Source organism: Aythya marila (assembly GCF_965140915.1).
Source record: "Aythya marila genome assembly, chromosome: 9".
NCBI lineage: Eukaryota > Metazoa > Chordata > Aves > Anseriformes > Anatidae > Aythya > Aythya marila.
In genome coordinates this window covers 15,467,549-15,485,996 of record NC_139050.1, presented here as the reverse complement: position 1 = coordinate 15,485,996, position 18,448 = coordinate 15,467,549, and the positions used below count along the sequence as shown (strand labels likewise).

Here is an 18,448-nt window from a genome sequence, read left to right as displayed (position 1 = left end):
GACTTTGGGCAGTTGGTAGCCTCTTTTGAAGTCCGTATGGAAATGTCCTTGCTAGACACCCCCTCCCACTGGTGCCTTGCAAGTAAGAAGAGAGCCCTGCTCCAAGCTACTACTACTCATTACAATTATGCGGTGCTGCTTTTTTTTTTTTTTTTTTTTTTAAGTTAATTGTGGTTTTTCAAGAGAAGATATTCTTTTGGTGTGAATTACAAGCTGGAGACTAACTGCCTCTGCTTGACTGGGATGCTGCTAGACATGTTCGGCACTGGAAGCAGGAATCACAGGCTCGGTAGTTTGGGCTGTAACAAACCTGTGCTTAATGGGTCCAAGGAAGCAAAGGGCACATGGAAGGGCATGCTGATGTTGGATATGTCTGGTGAATTTCCTTCAGACATTGCTGATTTGGGCTTTTTAGACCTTTGCTGCTGTGCAGAGTTAATGTAGCGGAAGAGCCAGGGTCAGGTTCATCTTCATCAGCAGAGGCAGCCCAGCAGCACCAGTTCCAGGAGCTGCCCGTGCACTTCACAGGGCCCTTGGGACGAGCGATGTGACCACACGGCATGCTCTGGGCACATGCCAGGTGAGGAGACTGGCCAAGACCAGAAGGGCAGGTCTGAATCTCTGGGGGGGAGCTGTGCAGCCTTCCCCTGCTTCCACTGTGCTGGTCCTGGCACCTGGATCGTGCTGGGAACAGCACTTCTCCAGCTCCCATGGAGAAACGGGTGGAACAGGAGTCCTCAAGAACCACCATTTTCATGCAGCATTTCCTTTTCATGAGACTTTTGCCTTCTAGGCTGAAATCGAGCAGGAAATGCCAACTCTTTCAGAATCAGTGCACTCATGATGGCTTGCATAAAACCACTTGTGTGGAGCTAGACCCCAGAGGGCCATGCTAGAAGAAATCCAACAGGCTTCTGGTCTGTCCATGGGCACAACCATGGGGTCTCAGTGATGCTCCCACATGGGTTGTAGTAAGGGTCTGAGCCCAGCCTGCTGCCTCCCAGCCAGGCTGATTATCCATACACATCCCTGGGAGTGCAGATTGAAGCTGAGTCCTAGAGCCAGGGGAACATGGACCCAAGATTTGCCTGCTCTGTGTGCTTATTCCGGGTCAGGCAGAAGCAGCATCCAGCAGCAAGGAAATCCTTAACTTCCGTTAATAAACACAGCCTTCATCTCCAGCCTCTCTGCCTTGGCAAGTGCCACTTGTCATAATGAAAGTTGCTCGGACTTGGGCAGGGATCAGCCCTGCGAGTTTACGGGATTCACAATTCACAGATGTTAGGAGCTATCAGGCTGAGTGTGGGTGGAGAATGTCAAGTCCGAAATAGCTCCCTGCCACCCTGGCACAGGCAGCAAAGAAAATGTTTCCACATGACATTCTTCGAACCAAAATTTCCTACGAGGAAAGAGCACAAGGGGAAAAATACAAGGCAATCACTGCCCTCTCAGAGGGCTTCTGACTTTTGCTCGGGAGGTTGGCATTTGTGCTGACATCAGCACAAAAGATGCACAGTAGGTGAGCTATCGGGCAGCACCCTCCCCTCTCCCCATGCACAAACATACGTGTCTGCTTAAAGACGTGGCCCCGTTGGTGCATAGATATATGCGTGCTATTTTTTCCTGCTGGAATCCATTTTAATTTAGCTCCTGATTCATATTTCATTCATTCTCCAAAACCACAAAACCAGGATAGGTTTACAGCCTGTACTATTTGGACGAGCTGTGGAGGGGGAAAAACAGGGGAATAAAGCAGGTTGCTTTCCTGAATGATTATCTGTGTCATTACAGAAAAAATAAATAAAAAATGGTGGGGGGAATTAAAGATTCCCTTCTTTACTTGCAGTTTTCTTCAGGAAGATCTGATTTTCCTTTCACCTTTGGTAGTCTGGTTTAGTGGACTTAATTTTGCTCATGTTTCTTTAGGCTTCAGTGGCTTGAAAAAGACACCATGCTTATTTTCTTTATTTCTTGCTTCTCAGGATCTTTGAAAGTATTGTAATTTTTCATGTGAAAAACATTTATATTATTTTAAGAACACTAACACAAATACCTCAGCTCTCAGTGAAAAGATGCAGAGCAAAACATTACCAATTACATCAGATGTTTGAGGGATAGGGGAGGCAGGAAGGGGAGGAAGAAGAGCAAAAGTTCAGAGTTAAATTTAAATGAGGAATTTCCCCATATTTTGTCATTCAGCTTTTGAAACTATGACCACAACAGACAGTTTGAACTGTGACAAGAGAGAGACTGAAAAAGAAAATTTCCCCAGGCAGCGTTACGCAGGTATTAGCCACAGAGCTGACCAGGAAAGCTTTTAAAGCACGACAAAATCTGGTGCGGGTGCTGCACCCAGCAGAGGAAACTCCGGCCATCTGGAGAGGAGGATGACCATCGGCCACAGAAGTTTGCAAAATCGCAAGAGCTGCCAAAATTAAACCGTGAAGTCAGGCAGGAAGGCGACCAATGACCGGCGAGATCAGAAGTTCAGAGATGCCCCAGATGAGCTCCCAACAACAAGTGTGGCCGACGTACTCCCAAGTTTATTAAGGATGTTGAGAGGAGGGGAAAATATCCCCGCAGAAGATGCCCAGCTGGCGAGGAGGGACTGGTGGTGATGCTCGGGTCACTTGATGAATCCCATTGGCCACGTCCCCGGGAGATCCCACCCATCTGCAAGTGCAAAATAAATCTCTAAAGTTGTATCTCGTGTACCACTTGACCTTATTGCTTTTAGCCGGCTGACTTTATATCTATTTATTTATTATTTTTTTTTGGTTCGGACCCTAAGAGGGGCTGGAAGGAAATGAATTTTGAAGCGGCACCTTTCACCACCCTGCAGTACTACGCCGATCCCTGCATCCAGCGGTGAGTCCCTGAGCGTGACGTAACCCCCTCCTATCGCAGGTTTGATCTCGGTGTCTTGTGTAATTGTTAACTTTCCTGCTATCGTCCGGCGGCAGCTGGGCTGCACGCGGAAAAAATGTGCTGCTCTCTTCATGCTCAGTGGAGCTTATTATTATTTTTGGCTTTCTAACAGGTTACTGTTTAATTATAGGCATCCGCTTAAGATATCAGCCTTTTCCTCTCTGGCGTTAGAGGAAAAAATATATGATAAATAACGTGAAAGCTGATAGTATCTTTTCCCTGTATTTTCGAGGTGAAGGTTACTCAGTGCTTTGCGACATGCAGGAGTTGCTTTTGCTTTCTATAGTGTGTTTATTTGTTTCTTTAAATGAAAAGCTCATGGAAAAAATATAAGCTTAATTATTAAGCTCTGAGATTTGGGAATTTAAAGGATAAATAAATCATTTAAAAGATGCAGAGAAGAAAAAACATCTCCTAAGAGAAAGCGCTTCTCAAAGAATATTTTTTCACTCTGTTTAACAGCCAATATAGAGCCTGACAACCACTCTTATTTTAGCTTTGTTGTTAAGCTGTGTTTTATAACTTTCCAGCAGATAAAAGAGCATGTCCGCATGAGGTATCACCATATCACATTGTCGGTTTGTTTGTTTCTCCCAATAGGAGCTACTATATTTAAGCATGTAAATGACATGTAGATGGTATTTTTCCAGTCGTAAAGTTCAGAGAGGTGAAATCCTCCGAGTGCAGTCGCTTGTCAAGCTGCTTTAAGGCTACTTTCTGGCTGTGCTTTGCAAAAGCCCTGCCTGGGGTCTCACCACAGCATTCAATCCACAGAAGGGTTAACTGTTAACTCATCCTCTGCACCGTGCATGTGTTGCATAGCCGTCTGCTGAAGAGAGGGCTCGGCCACTCTGATCTCTACTTTTTTTTTTCCTCCCCTGCTATTATGACTTGTCGCAGTGTTGTTGTTTTTCCCCCTTAACGTGCAGGCGCTCGGTGCCACCCTGCTCGGCGCTCCTCGGGGCCGGTGGCGGCGAAGGAGAGGAGGGGAGATGGGACATAGCACGCGGTCCTTGGCTGTGCTGCCGCAGTGGAGGAATGTGGAACGGGGCCGGGGGTATTGGTTTCCCCGGCGAGACCTTCCACAACACGAACACGGGGCTGTGAGGCCACGCACTGCTCTCCCAAACCCACCCGGGAGCTGCATGTGGCCAGGAGGAGAGCAATGCTGGAGCAGCGCCCATCCAGGAGGGCAGATTGGGGATTGGAGCAGTGGGGTCTTTTATATATTATTTAAACACTGGAAAGCTCAGAGATGCACTAGCAAGGGTACCTGAGCTCTGGGACAGCTTTCCAGATGCTCTGAACTCCATCCCATCCATCCCATCCTGTGTCAAAGAATGGGTTTGTAGAATTGGCATTGCGGCTCAGGCAAAAATCCCATCGGGAGCAGGAATTAAAGAATAAAATTCCCTTGGCTGTCCTTTATAGAACTATTGGAATGGGTTTTTCTCACCTTTCAGTCTGTACCCTCCAGCAAATCAGGCCTTTCTCTAGAAATGCAGCTCCTTAGCAGCATGAGGGGTTTCTGTGAGTGACCATTGTGCTGTGGGAAGCCTCGGGACAGCTTGGGACAGATAAAGTTTGTGACACCCCTCAGTCATAAAACCTGATCAAGATCTGGCTTAGAGTAACAACATGTCTCAGCTGTTATGCATGTCTGTTTTCATGAACTGAGAGTGGCATTTGTCCAGATATTAGCGGCCATGCTCTGCGTGGTCAAAATCAGCTGGAAGTTGCTCCCTGAAATAATTTTCTCGGTGTGAGGACATTCACACTTTGTGCTTTAAGCTCTGTCAGTTGGATATCTTTCATGATACGCTGGGTGACATTCTTCTGACTGATTTAACAAAATTAAACAGTTTCATAATTGCATTTATTTTACAGTTTGAAACATTTTTGCTTTGATGTGGTCAAAGTGCTTTATTTAGCTAATACTGATGTGCTTCTTTGCAATTCTGGCTGCATGAATATATCTTTCCTTAAAATTATATGTAATAACAACACAAACAGCAAACCTATAACACTGAGCTGAGGCGTGCTGGCAAAATAGCAGTTGTGAGAAGTGTTTGAAACCCTGTTAAAAAGGGAGGAAGGGTGGTCGTGCTGACATCCCTGTAGGTCTGTGCCCTGTTCCTGTCCGACCCTGCTGGTTGCATGGGCTTCCTTCCATGGTGGAGGTGGCTCTGGGTTATGTGTCCCAGGCTGACTCCTCCAGCAGCCATGGGACGGGGTGGAGGGGAAAGAAGTGTGACTTAGACTTATCCCCTACCATTGCTTCGTCTATGAATCCCTTCACTTTGGGGGTGTTTGGCAGGCAGATGGGTTGGGAGCCAGCTGAAACATTTCCTTTGTCAAGAGATGAACCCAGTTCACGTTCAGAAGGGTTCACTGATGTGGCATTATAATGCTCACATGCTTACTGCCTGTTGTTTCACCGCACTGCATCCAAGCAGTGCAGTAATGCAGTGCCATAGATGAGAAAAAGGATTGGGTGCCTGGACTGGCAGCACTGACCCTTAGGGTTTAGGCAACCCCAGTCCCACTCTCAGCAGTTTCTGCCCCCTCTCTCTCTAGGCTATTTATTTCTTTGCAAATGTTTATCAAAACAAAAACATTCCCTGCATCACGCAAAATGACAGACAGCTTGACTGGGACATGGGACAAGCAATCTCCTCCTGTATGCGCCCCGCTGGGGTTTGGTGCTGGAGCTGCACCCAGGGAGCACAGGGGTATGGGGCACCGCAAGGACGTACAACCCCGTGCAGAAATGAGGGATGCAGACACAGCACGTGGCTGCCTGGGGTGAGCTTGGAAAGGTACATCCAGACTCAGCTCTGCCTTTAAGCAGAAAGATCTACAAGATGCTAAAACTGAGCAGCAAGAGAATCAGACAAAAACCTCAAAGTTTTTCTGCTTGTTTCCCTTATAAAGGGATTGACATGAAATGCCTGAAATCGGTGATAGAGCAGGCTCAGTGCTCTGACTCCTGACCCTGGGAAGGAGATGCTGTAAGGACAGAGGCACCTGTACTGAAGCCTGACCCCATGAATTGTTGTTCGGATAGTAACGTGGGAGCCAAAGCTCATCCTTTGCTGCAGAAAACCCAGGCTAGCTCTGAGTCATAAAACAACTGATGTGAAACGGGCGGGATTTCCACCTTCCAAGAAGTGCCCACCTAGCTGCAGTTGAAAGACGCTAATGCAAGAAGACGGCACTGTAATTATGATCAAAGTCCAGCTGTTGAGAGCTGTGTAATTAGTTTCGCTCTCCAAAGCTGATTTTTTTTTTTCTTTTCTTTCCTTTTTTTTTCTTTTCTTTTTTTTTTTTCCTTCCAGCTAATGCCTGGTTGGGGGAGTGATGTTTACAGATAAGTTACTTGTGTTCTTGGAAATAATGGTCATTAGGCTGTGCTTTGCCCAGGAGCCCCCTCCTTTTGGGGCTGTGGGGAATGCATCTGCTCGTGCTCTGCACGGGGTCCTGCCTGCCCTGCTCGCCCCCTCCCCGCGCCCAGGCTAATTTCGGGTTGCCAGTGTTTTGAAGGCATTTGCTGTGGCTCGCTCCTCCCTTCTGAATGAAAGGCCCCTTGCACTAACTGCTCTTTCCTCTTTCATTTCTGGTTTTGTGTTCTCAGCGCGATGTGAGCCCAGCCTCCCAAATCTCACTAATAACGGGGCCATGCGGGAAACTGGATGTCTGAGGCATGGCTCTGGGTTTTGGCTGAGGAATTGCTAAGAATAAATAAATAAATCAAAAAGAACACAACAATCAAGCAAAGGAGAAAACAAGCAACTGATTATGTAGAAAATCTGGTAGAAGAGAATGAGGGAAACTGTCAGAAATTAGTTGGGCACGGAAGGAAGTGAAGGGCACAGCAGCATTGTCTGCTGGGTGCTGTATCCAGACAGATTTTGGTGAGCAGGGCCAGAACTCCTGGGTTCAAAAGGGATCTTTCATCAGGAGCCTTGCACGTGTCACTTCACCTTTCTTCTTCAGTTCCCACACCTATCAGACAGGGCTGGCAAACAGATGTCAATTATCAGATAGGAGCCTCGCCAATGTTAACGCTTGCAATGCAGCATAAATGTGAAAAACTCTCTACCTCTCATCAGTGCTGATAGGCAATGCTCTCCTGTCATTAATGATTAGTAATTAAACAGCAGGTTTCCTCCCTTTGGGTTGGAAGGGGGCACGCTCAAGCAATACCAGCAAGCTGCCCCTCCTGATCCCAGGCAGCGGTGAGCAGCTGCGTCCCTTCACAGCCGTGAATCAGTGCTGGTGTCAGCAGCAATCCTTTCCTTTGGGTATTAGCTGGGGTTACTGGGGCAGAGAGGTGTTTAAGCTGTAACAGGTTAATATCTTGCAGGAGGGGTTCATCTTGTATGCAGAGCTCCGCAGAGCGCTTGCATTTAGGTAACCAAGTGCTTTTCCTCTTTCCTCTTACTGTGTGGTGCTGAATAAAATAACCTAATTCCAGGCATGACAGGGTTGACAAGTCTAATCTGCTGTCACCTTTGCGATGGGAGCCCGGATTTGCCATACTAGCAGAGAGGCCTGAAGCCACGTGGCTTCGCATAGGTCTTTTTGCAGAAACAGCCAGCGGTGCAGCAGGTACTTTCCAAAGACACAGAGAGGGGCCAGAAATGGTCCTGAGCAGCTCGTGGTGTGTTCGGCATGGTCGGTGACTTCTGGAGGAGCAGGGTTGGCTCTGTACAGGAGGGAAAAGTGGAGGGGAGCTGGGGAGAGGCTTTTTTCTTGGCCTTGGTATGCTCTCCTGTGTGCAGGAGGTGGTGGTCACCTTCATGGCTGTGCTCTCACCCCTGGTAGAAATCCTAAGGGGGTTCCCTGGCTGGAGCAGGGGTGCAAGAGGGGACAGCATGTGGTGTGCAGATTTACAAAACACAGCTCAAGGGCAGCATGTTAACTTCATTTCTCTTAAGTTCTCTCTTCCAGCAAAGCCCTTGCAGTCTGCTTTTCCCTGACTGCCCTCCTCTATTTAGTCCCGACCAGACCTCTTTGCTCTGTGTCAGAGAAACCACGTTGTGCTGAAGCTGTCACAGATCCTTCCCAGTCAGTGCCAGAGACATAACTTTTCTCTTTTCCTCTTCAAAGCAGTACAGGCTCTTCAGAGTGTCAACAATATATATATATATATATATATATATATATATATATATATATATTTGTCTGCTTGGAGGTCCTTTTAGTGCTGCTTAAAGGATTAAGGGAGAACCAAATTGACCGTTTTCTGTTTTTTCCATCTCTCAAAGGACTGGAAGGAAAATGTGTGAAGTCTTTCATGTGGTCATTTTTCCTTTGAGGAGAGAATACCTAATTCATAGGATCTTGCTCAACTTCAACTTCCAAAAAAAAAAAAAAGCTGAAGAGATTAAAGAAACAAGCTCTCAATAGCTCATCTGTTTAGAGATGTTTAGGGTGTTCGTGGTACGTGCTATAAATATAATTCCATGCTGATTTGTGTGGTAGCTCCCTGATACAAGCTGACTTGCAACAGCTCCTCTTATAAAACAGGGATTTTATAATCAAGGAGTAAGAAATGAAGGAAACCTGGGTATTTATTTGGTGCCTTCAAAAGGAACTGAGCTCTGAGTTAGTTGTGCACTTCTGTGAAAACCTCCATGGGAACTCGGGCATTGTGGTGGGAGCCAGCAGTTACACTGCCGTACACATTTTCACTTCTGTTCTCTTTAACTTTTTGAGGAGCTGTAACCTGTGATCAAAACTGAAATAATTAGAAGGAAAATGCTTCATTCTAATGAATTTCTGAGTGCTGTTTGAATAGATCTGCTGCTAATAGATAGGTAATATCATCCCACATGCTTGTGTAGCTTCACAAAACATCTGTACCTGTTCCTAGGGCTTACCCGTGTGTTCTTGGTGCCTGATTGCAATGACTTCCCGTGGCGTACCAGACCATCACCCTGTGGGAATTTGCTGCTGAGTCAACTCCTATCAGGTGTTTGAATGCCACAGGTGGCCTGACACGATGAACGCTGATGCAGATGAGCAAGGGGAATTCAGTTAGTGCATGGAGCTATAAAGGGAACAGCTGCCCCAAAGAGTGAGCAGGGGGAAACCCTGCAGTAAGCGATCAGGGGTTCAACAGGCTCTATACAACACAAAAATAATTCTGTTTACGAAACCTTGTTGGGGGGAGGTTAAAGATGCCTATTTAGCATGTTGGTCTGCCCCTAAGTTGATGCATGCTGAAACAATGCGTGGAAAGAAGCTTGCAATGTGAGCAGCAGCTCTGAGAGATAGCATGAGCATTAGGTAGACAGATAACACAAGAATAAAAACATAATATTATAAAAAAAAATCCTTTACATTTTCTTCCATCTTTATTCATTTTTATTTTTGAATTTTTCTTCTCGAAACATGCAGGCTGGCAACATTATTCCTGTTGTTGGTGGAGCTGGGAATTCTGGTGTACTCACAGCACTCTGGGAGCTAGTGCTTTAAGATAATCACAAGCAAAAATGATAAATCACATTGGGTGTGGCAATGTATTGATAAAATTATGGGGAGCCAAGCCTGTAATTTCTTAATGCCAGGCATAGTTGCACAAGTGAAGGTTCCGTGAGCACGGCAGGTATTGTTCCCACACTCTAGCAGCATTTCCAATAGGCAGTTTACTTGTCCTTGTCTTCCAGGACTATAATCTGTTATTTCTTTGTCCTTCATCTGCCCTGTCTTGCAGCTAATTTGTGACATAGAATAAGGTTTTTGCAAGTGCTCCTATATTTGGGAGAAGGATTCTCTCTTTCCTAGGGCTTAGCAGTAGCTGGCCTGCCACAGAGTTGCTACAAGCTGAAAAATGCAGCCAGCATCATATTCAGCAGAAGACCTCATTTTCCTGTAGGAACATCAGTGGTGGCAGGGGTAGGGAATGGAAGATTATTATTTTTATTTTTTTTTTAATCATCTAAAGTACATTGGATTTAGCAGACTGGCTGTGAGGTAACAAGTGAGACCTTCAACCAAATTCACTTTGCAGGACTGCACCTAACATCTGTTTTGCTGGTGTTTCTGGTTTGCATTTTAATTATTTACTGAACCACAGGATGTTGCTCTTTGCAGTTTCCTGCTTTTAAAGAGTTCTAGGGACTTTCTGCATTATCGTGATGATTTACTTTATTTTTGTAAAATTCAACCTTCCTGGGAGAGCTTGAGAGGCTTTGTAAGTCCCCTGTGTGGTTAATCAATAAAAGAGTTTGTGTAACCAAAGACTAAGGTGACTTTCGGAAGAGTAGGTGCTGCAGGGAGCCGAGAGTCTTGCCTGAATGCTCAAAATGTCACAAGTCTTTTGCTGTAGATGTCTGTGAGACCCTCCTGTCCTAAACAAGAATCACGTATTTCATGTTTGCAGCCTGGGAAGCTGTCCCTCTCCTCTTTGATTATGTTTGTATGACTAAACGTGTGGAATCCCAGGGCTGAAAACCAGCATGGGCTGCAGGATTTCTCTTGCTTTGCTCCCTCCCCATGGGGGGACTGAATCGAAACCTGCATGGGATGTCCCCTTGCTGGGATGTCCCCTCACCAGTCCCTCCTCAAGGCAGCCAGGTTTGGGGACTGTCTGCCCTGTGTGGCTGGGGACAGCAGCATCTCAGCACCCGCTGCTCATCGTGCTGGACTGCCCAGTGCCTCCCCCTTGGGCAAACCAACCCCAAGAGCTGTTGGGAAGGCCCTGGCAGAGAGAGGACTGGATTCCTGCACACATCAAAAAATTCAAGCAAGGCTGCACTGACTGTAACAGTTGCTCTGTTCACTTTCATTGTTCTGACAAGCAAGCTGCTCAGGAACCCAAAGATGTCTCCCTGGCACCGTGCACGTCCCTGGCTCAGGGGACTGGCCGTGCTTGTGGCAAACCCTTCATCTGGGGGCTTTCTCTTAGGCCTGCTTGGCACTGTGCTGCTGGTGGTTGGCACTTGCTCTGTGCATGCTCAGCCCTTAGGAGGAGATGCTAATTCCAAGCTCTGGCCTCTTCCAGAGCCATGAGCATCTTGTGAGAGCCTGTTCCTGATACCCTGGCTGCCTCTCTGAAGCTCTGATGCGCTTGGCTGAGTTATTTTACCATCCGTAATAAATACAGCGATTTCTGGCTCTGTGTTGTGGTCTCTGTGCTGGAGGTGGTGGAGGAGGTAGGCTAGTGAAACCTGAAAGATGTTGGCTGCACGCAGCACTGCAAAATTTTAGCAGACAATAGTTTAAAGAGGGAAAACCCAGGCCTCCTCGTTTCCTGTGGGAAATATTAAGAGCAAGCTCCTTGTTAAAAAATGGACAGCAACAGGCTGCTGCAAAAATTATTATTAGGTAAATGCTCGAAGGAAAATACTGATAAGCAAAGCTCAAAGGGGGGACTGGATTCAGAAAGCCTCAGGAAGGTCTCAGGTTTCTGACCATAGTTTTTTTCAGAACTGTTTAATTTTCCTTTTTCCATACCTAAAATCACTACAGTGCAGTGATGAAGGCCTGTAATAGCTGTATTTTGTCATGACTGTAATCTTAAAAGTGAACTCACACTCATGTTCCTGGGGTTGTTTTGTTTTCTGTTACTAATCCTTGGTGTTACAGAGGTCTGGATAACCAGAAGGGATGGGGTTGGCTGGTTTGGGCTGCTATGGGCATTTAATGCTTTCCTTTCTCCTCCTTCACCTCGAGAAATGAGCTGCCTGATGAAATCAGGGGCTCCCTTTGTACTGCACAGCAGTATCTAAAACTGAGCAGGTGAAACTTTTTTTTTTTTTTTTTTTGTAGGCCAAAGGGATTTCTTTCTTCTTTTTCTTCTTCTTTTTCTTTTTTAATGGACTTGAATATGTTTCTGAACACTTTCCCCGTAAAGTCTACCTTGCAATTCTTCTTTTCAAACTTGGCTTAAAATTACCTCAGAATTTCGAGGGCTGGGCCTGGATTTTCCGCTCCTGTCGCTTGTGAGACTTTCTCGGTGCAGCAAAGCTCTCCCCTCCGCCCGGCAGCTCCCACCGCTCCCTCTCCAGATGAGCACCACCTTTAAGCATCGCTGCAGATAGGCTTGGGGTGAGGACTGGCTGCAAAAGTGAGTTACAACATAATACAATTGTGAGTGCTTCCTAATCGGTTTTACAGTGCTTTTCAAAAGTGGACGGAGATTTAAATTTTCTTTTACTATATAAGTTGGGAAAGGCTCAGAACAGTGTCTCCCTGGAGATGTACGGATTGCCAGGAGGACCCTGTGTGCTTTGCAAAGCTGGTGGCATTGCTGTAGCTCTGAAATGGAAGGGCAAAGACGGGCACAAGCCCCAGCCTTGTGCTCTAACACTGGGCTTCCTGAAGTGGGTTGCTCAGGCTCATGGGGTTTTTTTTGGAGGTTATGAGGGCTCTGTATCCCATACTAGCAAGCAGCAGGCAGGAAAACGTCTTTTATGGTGGAGGACGTGCTGTGGCAGGGCTTACACCTTGGCCAGAGCATTGTCTCTCTCTGCCCCTGCTGAGAAAGGGAGTGGGTGTCTGGGCCAAGCAGAGGGGAGGGAATGTCCGCGGCCGGGTGAGGAGGTAGTTTCCAAGGATGGGTGAGAAGCTGAGGGTGGAGAAGGGGGTGTCCAGGGTGAGTGGGAGATAAGAGAGGTCTGGGAAAGTTCACAGGATGCTAATGGATGGAGGAAAAAGAAATAGGGGTACTTTGCTGTGACAGTTAGGGGATGATGCCTGGTGCTGGTGGAGCAATTAGCTGCTTGAAGCCCTGAGGACAAAGAAATACCTCTGACATGTAGAAGCGGTCACTGTTGTCAGGCTGGTAATGATAAGATGTAGATAGCAGATGCGGCGGTGGGTTCCTGGGTTGCTGCTGATGTTCTGAGGCTGTCTGGCTTCAGTTTGCAGTGGGCTGTGCAGTGCCCAGGCCGAGAGCCACTCAGCAGGGCTCTGTTGGTGCTCGGAGCACCCTTTTCTCCCCAGGGAGTTCTGCTGGAGCGGGGTGCTGGCATGGGGCTGGGGCTGCAGTGATATAACGTGCTTTGAGGGGACGCCGCGGAGCTGAGAAGGTTGCATCCACTGCGGGCACAGTCAAACGCAAGATGACTCTAAGTGAAAGAAGATGATGAATGGGAGAAAATCCCCCTCGTGTTTTTCAGCATGGTGAATGAGGAGGATCATTCCGTGCAGGCAGTTTCACTTTCTTTGATATAGGTCAGTTTTGTCCTCGCACTGAAGGCTTGAGCAAAAAGCAACCGGAAAGCCGAACCATCCTTCCTCCCCCTTTCTGCTCCACTCACACACATACATCCCCAAAAGAGAAAATTAAGTCACAGGGAAACTGGGATGCGCTTACAGCAGACTCTACTGGAACGCTGTTTCTTTGAAGTGATGCAGTTAGCATTCCTCTGAGACAAAGTTGCTTTAATTCCTCTAAATATCATACACCTCATAGCCGAAGCAGGGTATGTACAATGCAGGTATCATTTGCCTAGAGAACAGGAAGAAGCTCCAGTCCTCCCTAGGCTGTCGTTGATAGATGCTGTAGGGCCCCAGGACCCCAGCAGAGTCACAGAATCCTTTGCTACTGTCACTCCTAGTTCCACTCACATTCTCCCCAAATCTCCTAAGCTGGAGGCTGCTTCTGAGCCTGGGGTTCACCCTTTGGGCAGTTAGCCTCCTCAGTTTTCTACTGCACATCTCTGTTGCTGGATCACTTTTCTACTGGCAGCCCTTTCCTATAACCCATGCTGTGGTCTATATGTTTCTCAGTGAGACTGCAGATTGGAAAACATCCAAAAGATGTGGGATCTGGGGAAAAAAAAAAAAAAAAAAAAAGGAAATAATACTAATCCTGTGTCAGTGTTTGTTATTCCTTAAATTTGCCCTTCCAAACCCATGCATCCATCACCCTTTATCTGGAACTACTTTATAGGATTGACACATAGGAACAGTGTTATATGGGAGGACAATCTGAAGGATTTAGAGAAAGTGCTGGAGATCTAGATTGCAGAAAGCTAAATCTGAAAGCTGGGCTGGAAATCTAAAGGAGCATGAATGCTTATGCCTGCTGCTCAGCAGGACCTGCCTCTGCTGCAACGGGATTCAGCCTCTCGTGGGCTCCCTGTCTACCTATGGGCTTTTGCTCCCTCTGATCATGGCAAGGAACACGGCTGGCTGCAGAAGTTCTCCATCATGTGTTTGGCCAGGCAAGGGTGACCGGGGGGGCTGAGCACGCTTCTCACTCTGGGGAATTCCAGATGACGCTGCCTGCCAGGCACACGCCTGTCCCGTGCTGCCAGACCCCCGCTTCCTTCTCCTCTTGCACAGCTGTGCGCTTCATTAGGTAGCGATGTCTACAAATCACGGCAGTGTTAAAATGCAGAGCGGGGGGAATTCCGGCAGGACGAGCGCTGCCAATTCCTCGACTTTCAACGGTGAGGTCCGAGAAAGAGCCCCCTCCCCGCTTTAAGACTACACATCCAAGTAATAGCAAGATCCAGGCAGCTAAGCATAGTTCCCATGAATTTATAATCATTTGTTTATTGTTCTGTTTGATGACCTTCCATGTGAAACCGGAGAAGGCAGAGACCAGCACGTGGACTGGGATTGCTAGAGCCAATCTGAGGCTGCCGACTGCTCTGCTCTGTGTCTTGCTTCCCTACCAAGCCCACACCTCGTGGCAATAGAGAGCTAATATATTAATATATGCATGAATTCGGGGCTGTTCAGTGGTTAACTGCTGTAAGCACACAGGAAGAAAGGTTAGGTTTTAGCCTGGACATCTGGATTTAGATCCTGTTTGTACCCTGAACTCCAAGCGTGGTGTAAAGCAAGTCACAGCGTTTTGGCAGCCCTAATATTCATTCCTGGGAATCAGCATTTTGGTGCCTAAAGATAAATGAAGTCTGGGCGCTTTGTTGCTCTAGGAAGTGCAGCAAGTACTGTACCTGAAGATATTGAGGGTCTTTTCAATGTCTCTGCCTAGACACCCCAAATCATCAGTTCCTTCTGTGCAGCACCAGGCTGGCACTGAGGTGACCAAGGCTGTATTTCTGGCTGCACGACTGGCTTGCTGAGTAACCATGAGTAATCCTATGACCTCCTGGTGCCTTAGTTTTCCCACAGGTAAAATGGGAGTAATTATTCTGTCTTCCTTTGTAGAGCACTTTGAGAGCTATGAATAAAATGAGACACATTAGATATCATTATTTAGACATTATTAATTATTCTTTTGGTTCATTTGTATACTGTGGAAGTGCTTTCTTAATAAGACTTGATGCTCTTTCTGCATCAAGGTTTCCTAAGTACTCTGCCCTCAGCTCCTTTAGAGGAATATATATTGTGAACAAATAGAAAAATCTGTAGCTTACAAAGACAGACTTCTCTGGCCCCATCTGCTTTGTCCACTGACTGAGTACTACAGACCCAGTGACAGAAAACTGTACACCCATGAGAGGCATTTGGTGGGGAGAAGCAGAAAGAGTTATTCTTTACTTTGCCAGTAGACGATAAAAAAGCTCCAAATCATTCTATTTGTCCCAACTGCAAATGATTTCTTCCCACAAGATTTCACACTGTGGTTTTATAATGCAGAGAACCAGTATGAAGCCATGAAGCTCAGAATCTATAAGCCACGCTGACAGTTTATGAGAGTTTGCACACTGCAGGGGGGAAAGAGAAACTCAAAAAAAAAAACACTTGCCAGAGGTGCTGAGCTCCAGGGAAACTAAGGAAAATGGGAGGTGCTCAGATCTGAAAGCCAACCTAGAAATTTCACTAAGATATCTTACTCTGATTTCCCAATGTAATTAACTTTAAACCTTGGGGGTAGTCTAGAGAGCATTGAAGCGTCCGAGTGTGTTTTGGAGGGGAAACTGAAGAAAACTATGTTATCCCCTGGCTGTGGTAGCCTTATATTTGTAAGGAGATTGTGGGTCCTCAGCATGCACCACAGGGGTGCTAAGTTGTGCCCTGCATCAGGTCTAACCCTGTACAAAGCAGGAGAAAAACAGGAAAGAAGAAAGCAGGACACATCTGCCTTTAAGGTCGAGGCTACGCAGGAGGGTCTGGGCATGCTCTGTATAAAACCCAGGTCTTACTTTCTACGGGACCTCCTGCCTTGTCCCAGTGGTAAGTCAAGCCTTAACGTTTTGGTTTTAGCCCTTTCTAAGAAAGGTTATGCATAGTGAAAGTTAGCTGTTTAGGTGGGGAACGCTGCTATATTGCAATAGTTGAGTTTAACATTTTTCTGTCTTTGTTTTCTGGGGCAGAAAGAGATTTGTTGTTGTTGTGTGTTGTTGCTTCTCCTTTATGTTTTTGATGTAAACGTGGGAAGGGGAAAAAGGTGATAAAGAGTAGGAAGTATGTGGTTAGAATGAGATAGTGGGAGCTGCAATGCCTTCTTTTCCTTTGGCTTCCCCCCTGGCTCAAGGGTGCTGAGCTGAGCAAACAGTGCTGTTTCTACCAGGCTTGGTAGCAGGGACCCTCAGCAGTGTTGATGGACTAAAGCTTATGAAAGCTAAAAGCTATGCTAGCTAGTTTTACTTTGTTTTATTTTTTAAATGCAAAGCTTAACATTCCAGGGGAGTTATTTGGTGTTATTTGGTGCTCTGGTGTTACTTGCTGTGTGGGCACAGCTAGTGCTGCTTTCTCTGCCAGTTTGCAGAGTTCTTGCTCCTCAGTGTGATGGCAAACTGCATCAGCTGGGCTGCAGCCCCACTCTGGTGGGGAAACAATCTTCAAATCAACAATGTTCAATGTTCAAATCAACAGGGTGAATCTGGCAAAGTGCTTTCACCTGGAGTCTGGGCTGTGACTCCTTCAGCTCGTGCAGGATAAGCAGGGTAGGGCTGGGCTAGGCCTCAGCAGGAGGCTACCCTGGGAGCTAGTGGCTGAGGAGCAGTGCCACAGCACGGTGCCAGCAAACCCTGTGCTCTTGGTGAGATTATGTCTCTCAGAGAAGATTTAAACTGCTATTTCTTTTAATTAAAGAGCCCTTGGTGGCTTCTAAAGGAGAGGGTTCATGAGTGTGATGTCCTGTTCAGCTCCCAGCTTAATGGGGGCTATAAATCCCTTTGCAGTTCCACCTTGGTGTGCTTATAGCTTGTGGCAAGCTGCCTGCTGACTATTTCAGCCGTTAATGCAGTGAATTAAGTGTATAGTTTGTGGATTTAAAGCAGAGGGCGGGCCTGACAGGGCTTACCAGGGTGCTTTGTCCTGTCACAGTCAGTGTTTTGGTACAGCAGGCTGTGTTTAGCAGCACTATCTCCTGTGATGAGCTTTGGTATGAGCGGCTGCGGGTGAAAGGGGTGTTGTTTAAGTGTCTGTTCATAAAATTAAAAAAAAAAAGGCAGCAGCTGGTAGGAGCAATTTAAACAATGCAAAGTCATGCTCTCTTGTGATTAACTTCAGGCACTCAGGGATTATTTTACTGAAGCTGAGGGCTTGCTGATGTGGGGAAAGGCAATTAATTGGAGTAGTGAAATTTGTGCATAGATCTTGCTCAGTCTTCAGCTGTTTTTTTGTAGTTGGAGATCAGATTTGTTTACTTTAGTAAACTGGTAGAGGCTATTCGACTCTTAAAGCCTGTTCCTTAAGGTAAATAACACCAAGTTTAGAGTTTGGTAACATCACAGGGAAGGAAACAGTGTAGCTTGTATGCAGAGAGGGTTGAAGGAGTTTCAAATCTTGCTTCTGTGAAAGCATTAACCAGGGAGCTTCTTTTGTTTGATATGGGGAAATGTGTCTGTTGGCCATCAGGTAAAACCTGATGAGCTTTTTTAGAAATGGTATGCTAGGACCTTGGCTGGGGTACAGGTATGAAAATGACACAGCTGGAAAATGTTTCTCCAGAGAAGACTAGAGTTGGGTTTAGTACAGGGACACATCAGCTGTATCCTTTGGTGGTGTGATACAACACCCTGAAAGTTCAGAGGTGCAGAATAAGAAGCTTTCTGGCTCTATCACCCTGTGTAGCTAGTGTCTCCCTCCTCTCCTGTGCTGTGGGGAGTGCTAGGTTGGGGTAGGTGTGTGAGAAGCAACTTCTGTTTTGCTGCAAAGGGGGCAGGGCTGAATTGGTTGCTTGGTCTTCTTGTGACCTAGGACTTTGTGCAGCTGTGAACCAGACCTGGGACATGTCATGGCATGCAGCAACCTCATTGCTCAGAGGATTTTCAGAAGAATGAAGGTCTCTGAGGACGGTCTTTCATGAAAACTTTATTTTTTTGGTGAAATTGGTTCCTGTGTAAGTAATAGTGAGCCGGTGTGGCTGGCTGTTGTCAGTACCTTGGGAATGAGTTCCTAAAAAGTGTTTGTTAGTGTTTAAGTCAAGGCTACTTGCGATAAGTGGCAGAGCAGCTGTGGGTCTTCACCTGAAGCCAAGCTGTCCTGTTGCTCTCCTCCAAAGCTTGTTGTAGCACTGCTGCTCAGCTTATATAGCAGGCTTTAGGCTAGATCTGTTTGTCTGGGTTTCTATATGGCACTCCTGAAAGTGCCTTACCAGACTGAAAGCCTGAAAGGAGTAATTTCTGGTACTTTGTGGGATAAC

The 18,448-nt window shown here is 46.6% G+C and overlaps 1 protein-coding gene across 3 annotated transcripts in view; it reads left to right on the top strand.

Annotated features, from left to right (window-relative positions):
* Window positions 1–2,806: 2,806 nt before the first annotated feature.
* TP63 (tumor protein p63) overlaps window positions 2,807–18,448 on the top strand; it is a gene marked incomplete at its 5' end in the record, with an annotated part of 101,682 nt that continues 86,040 nt past the window's right edge. For all 3 annotated transcript variants that reach the window (XM_082767283.1, XM_082767282.1, XM_082767287.1), the window contains one exon: window positions 2,807–2,868. In XM_082767283.1, the coding sequence (XP_082623409.1) occupies window positions 2,807–2,868 (62 nt within the window). The remainder of the gene's footprint in view (window positions 2,869–18,448) is intronic.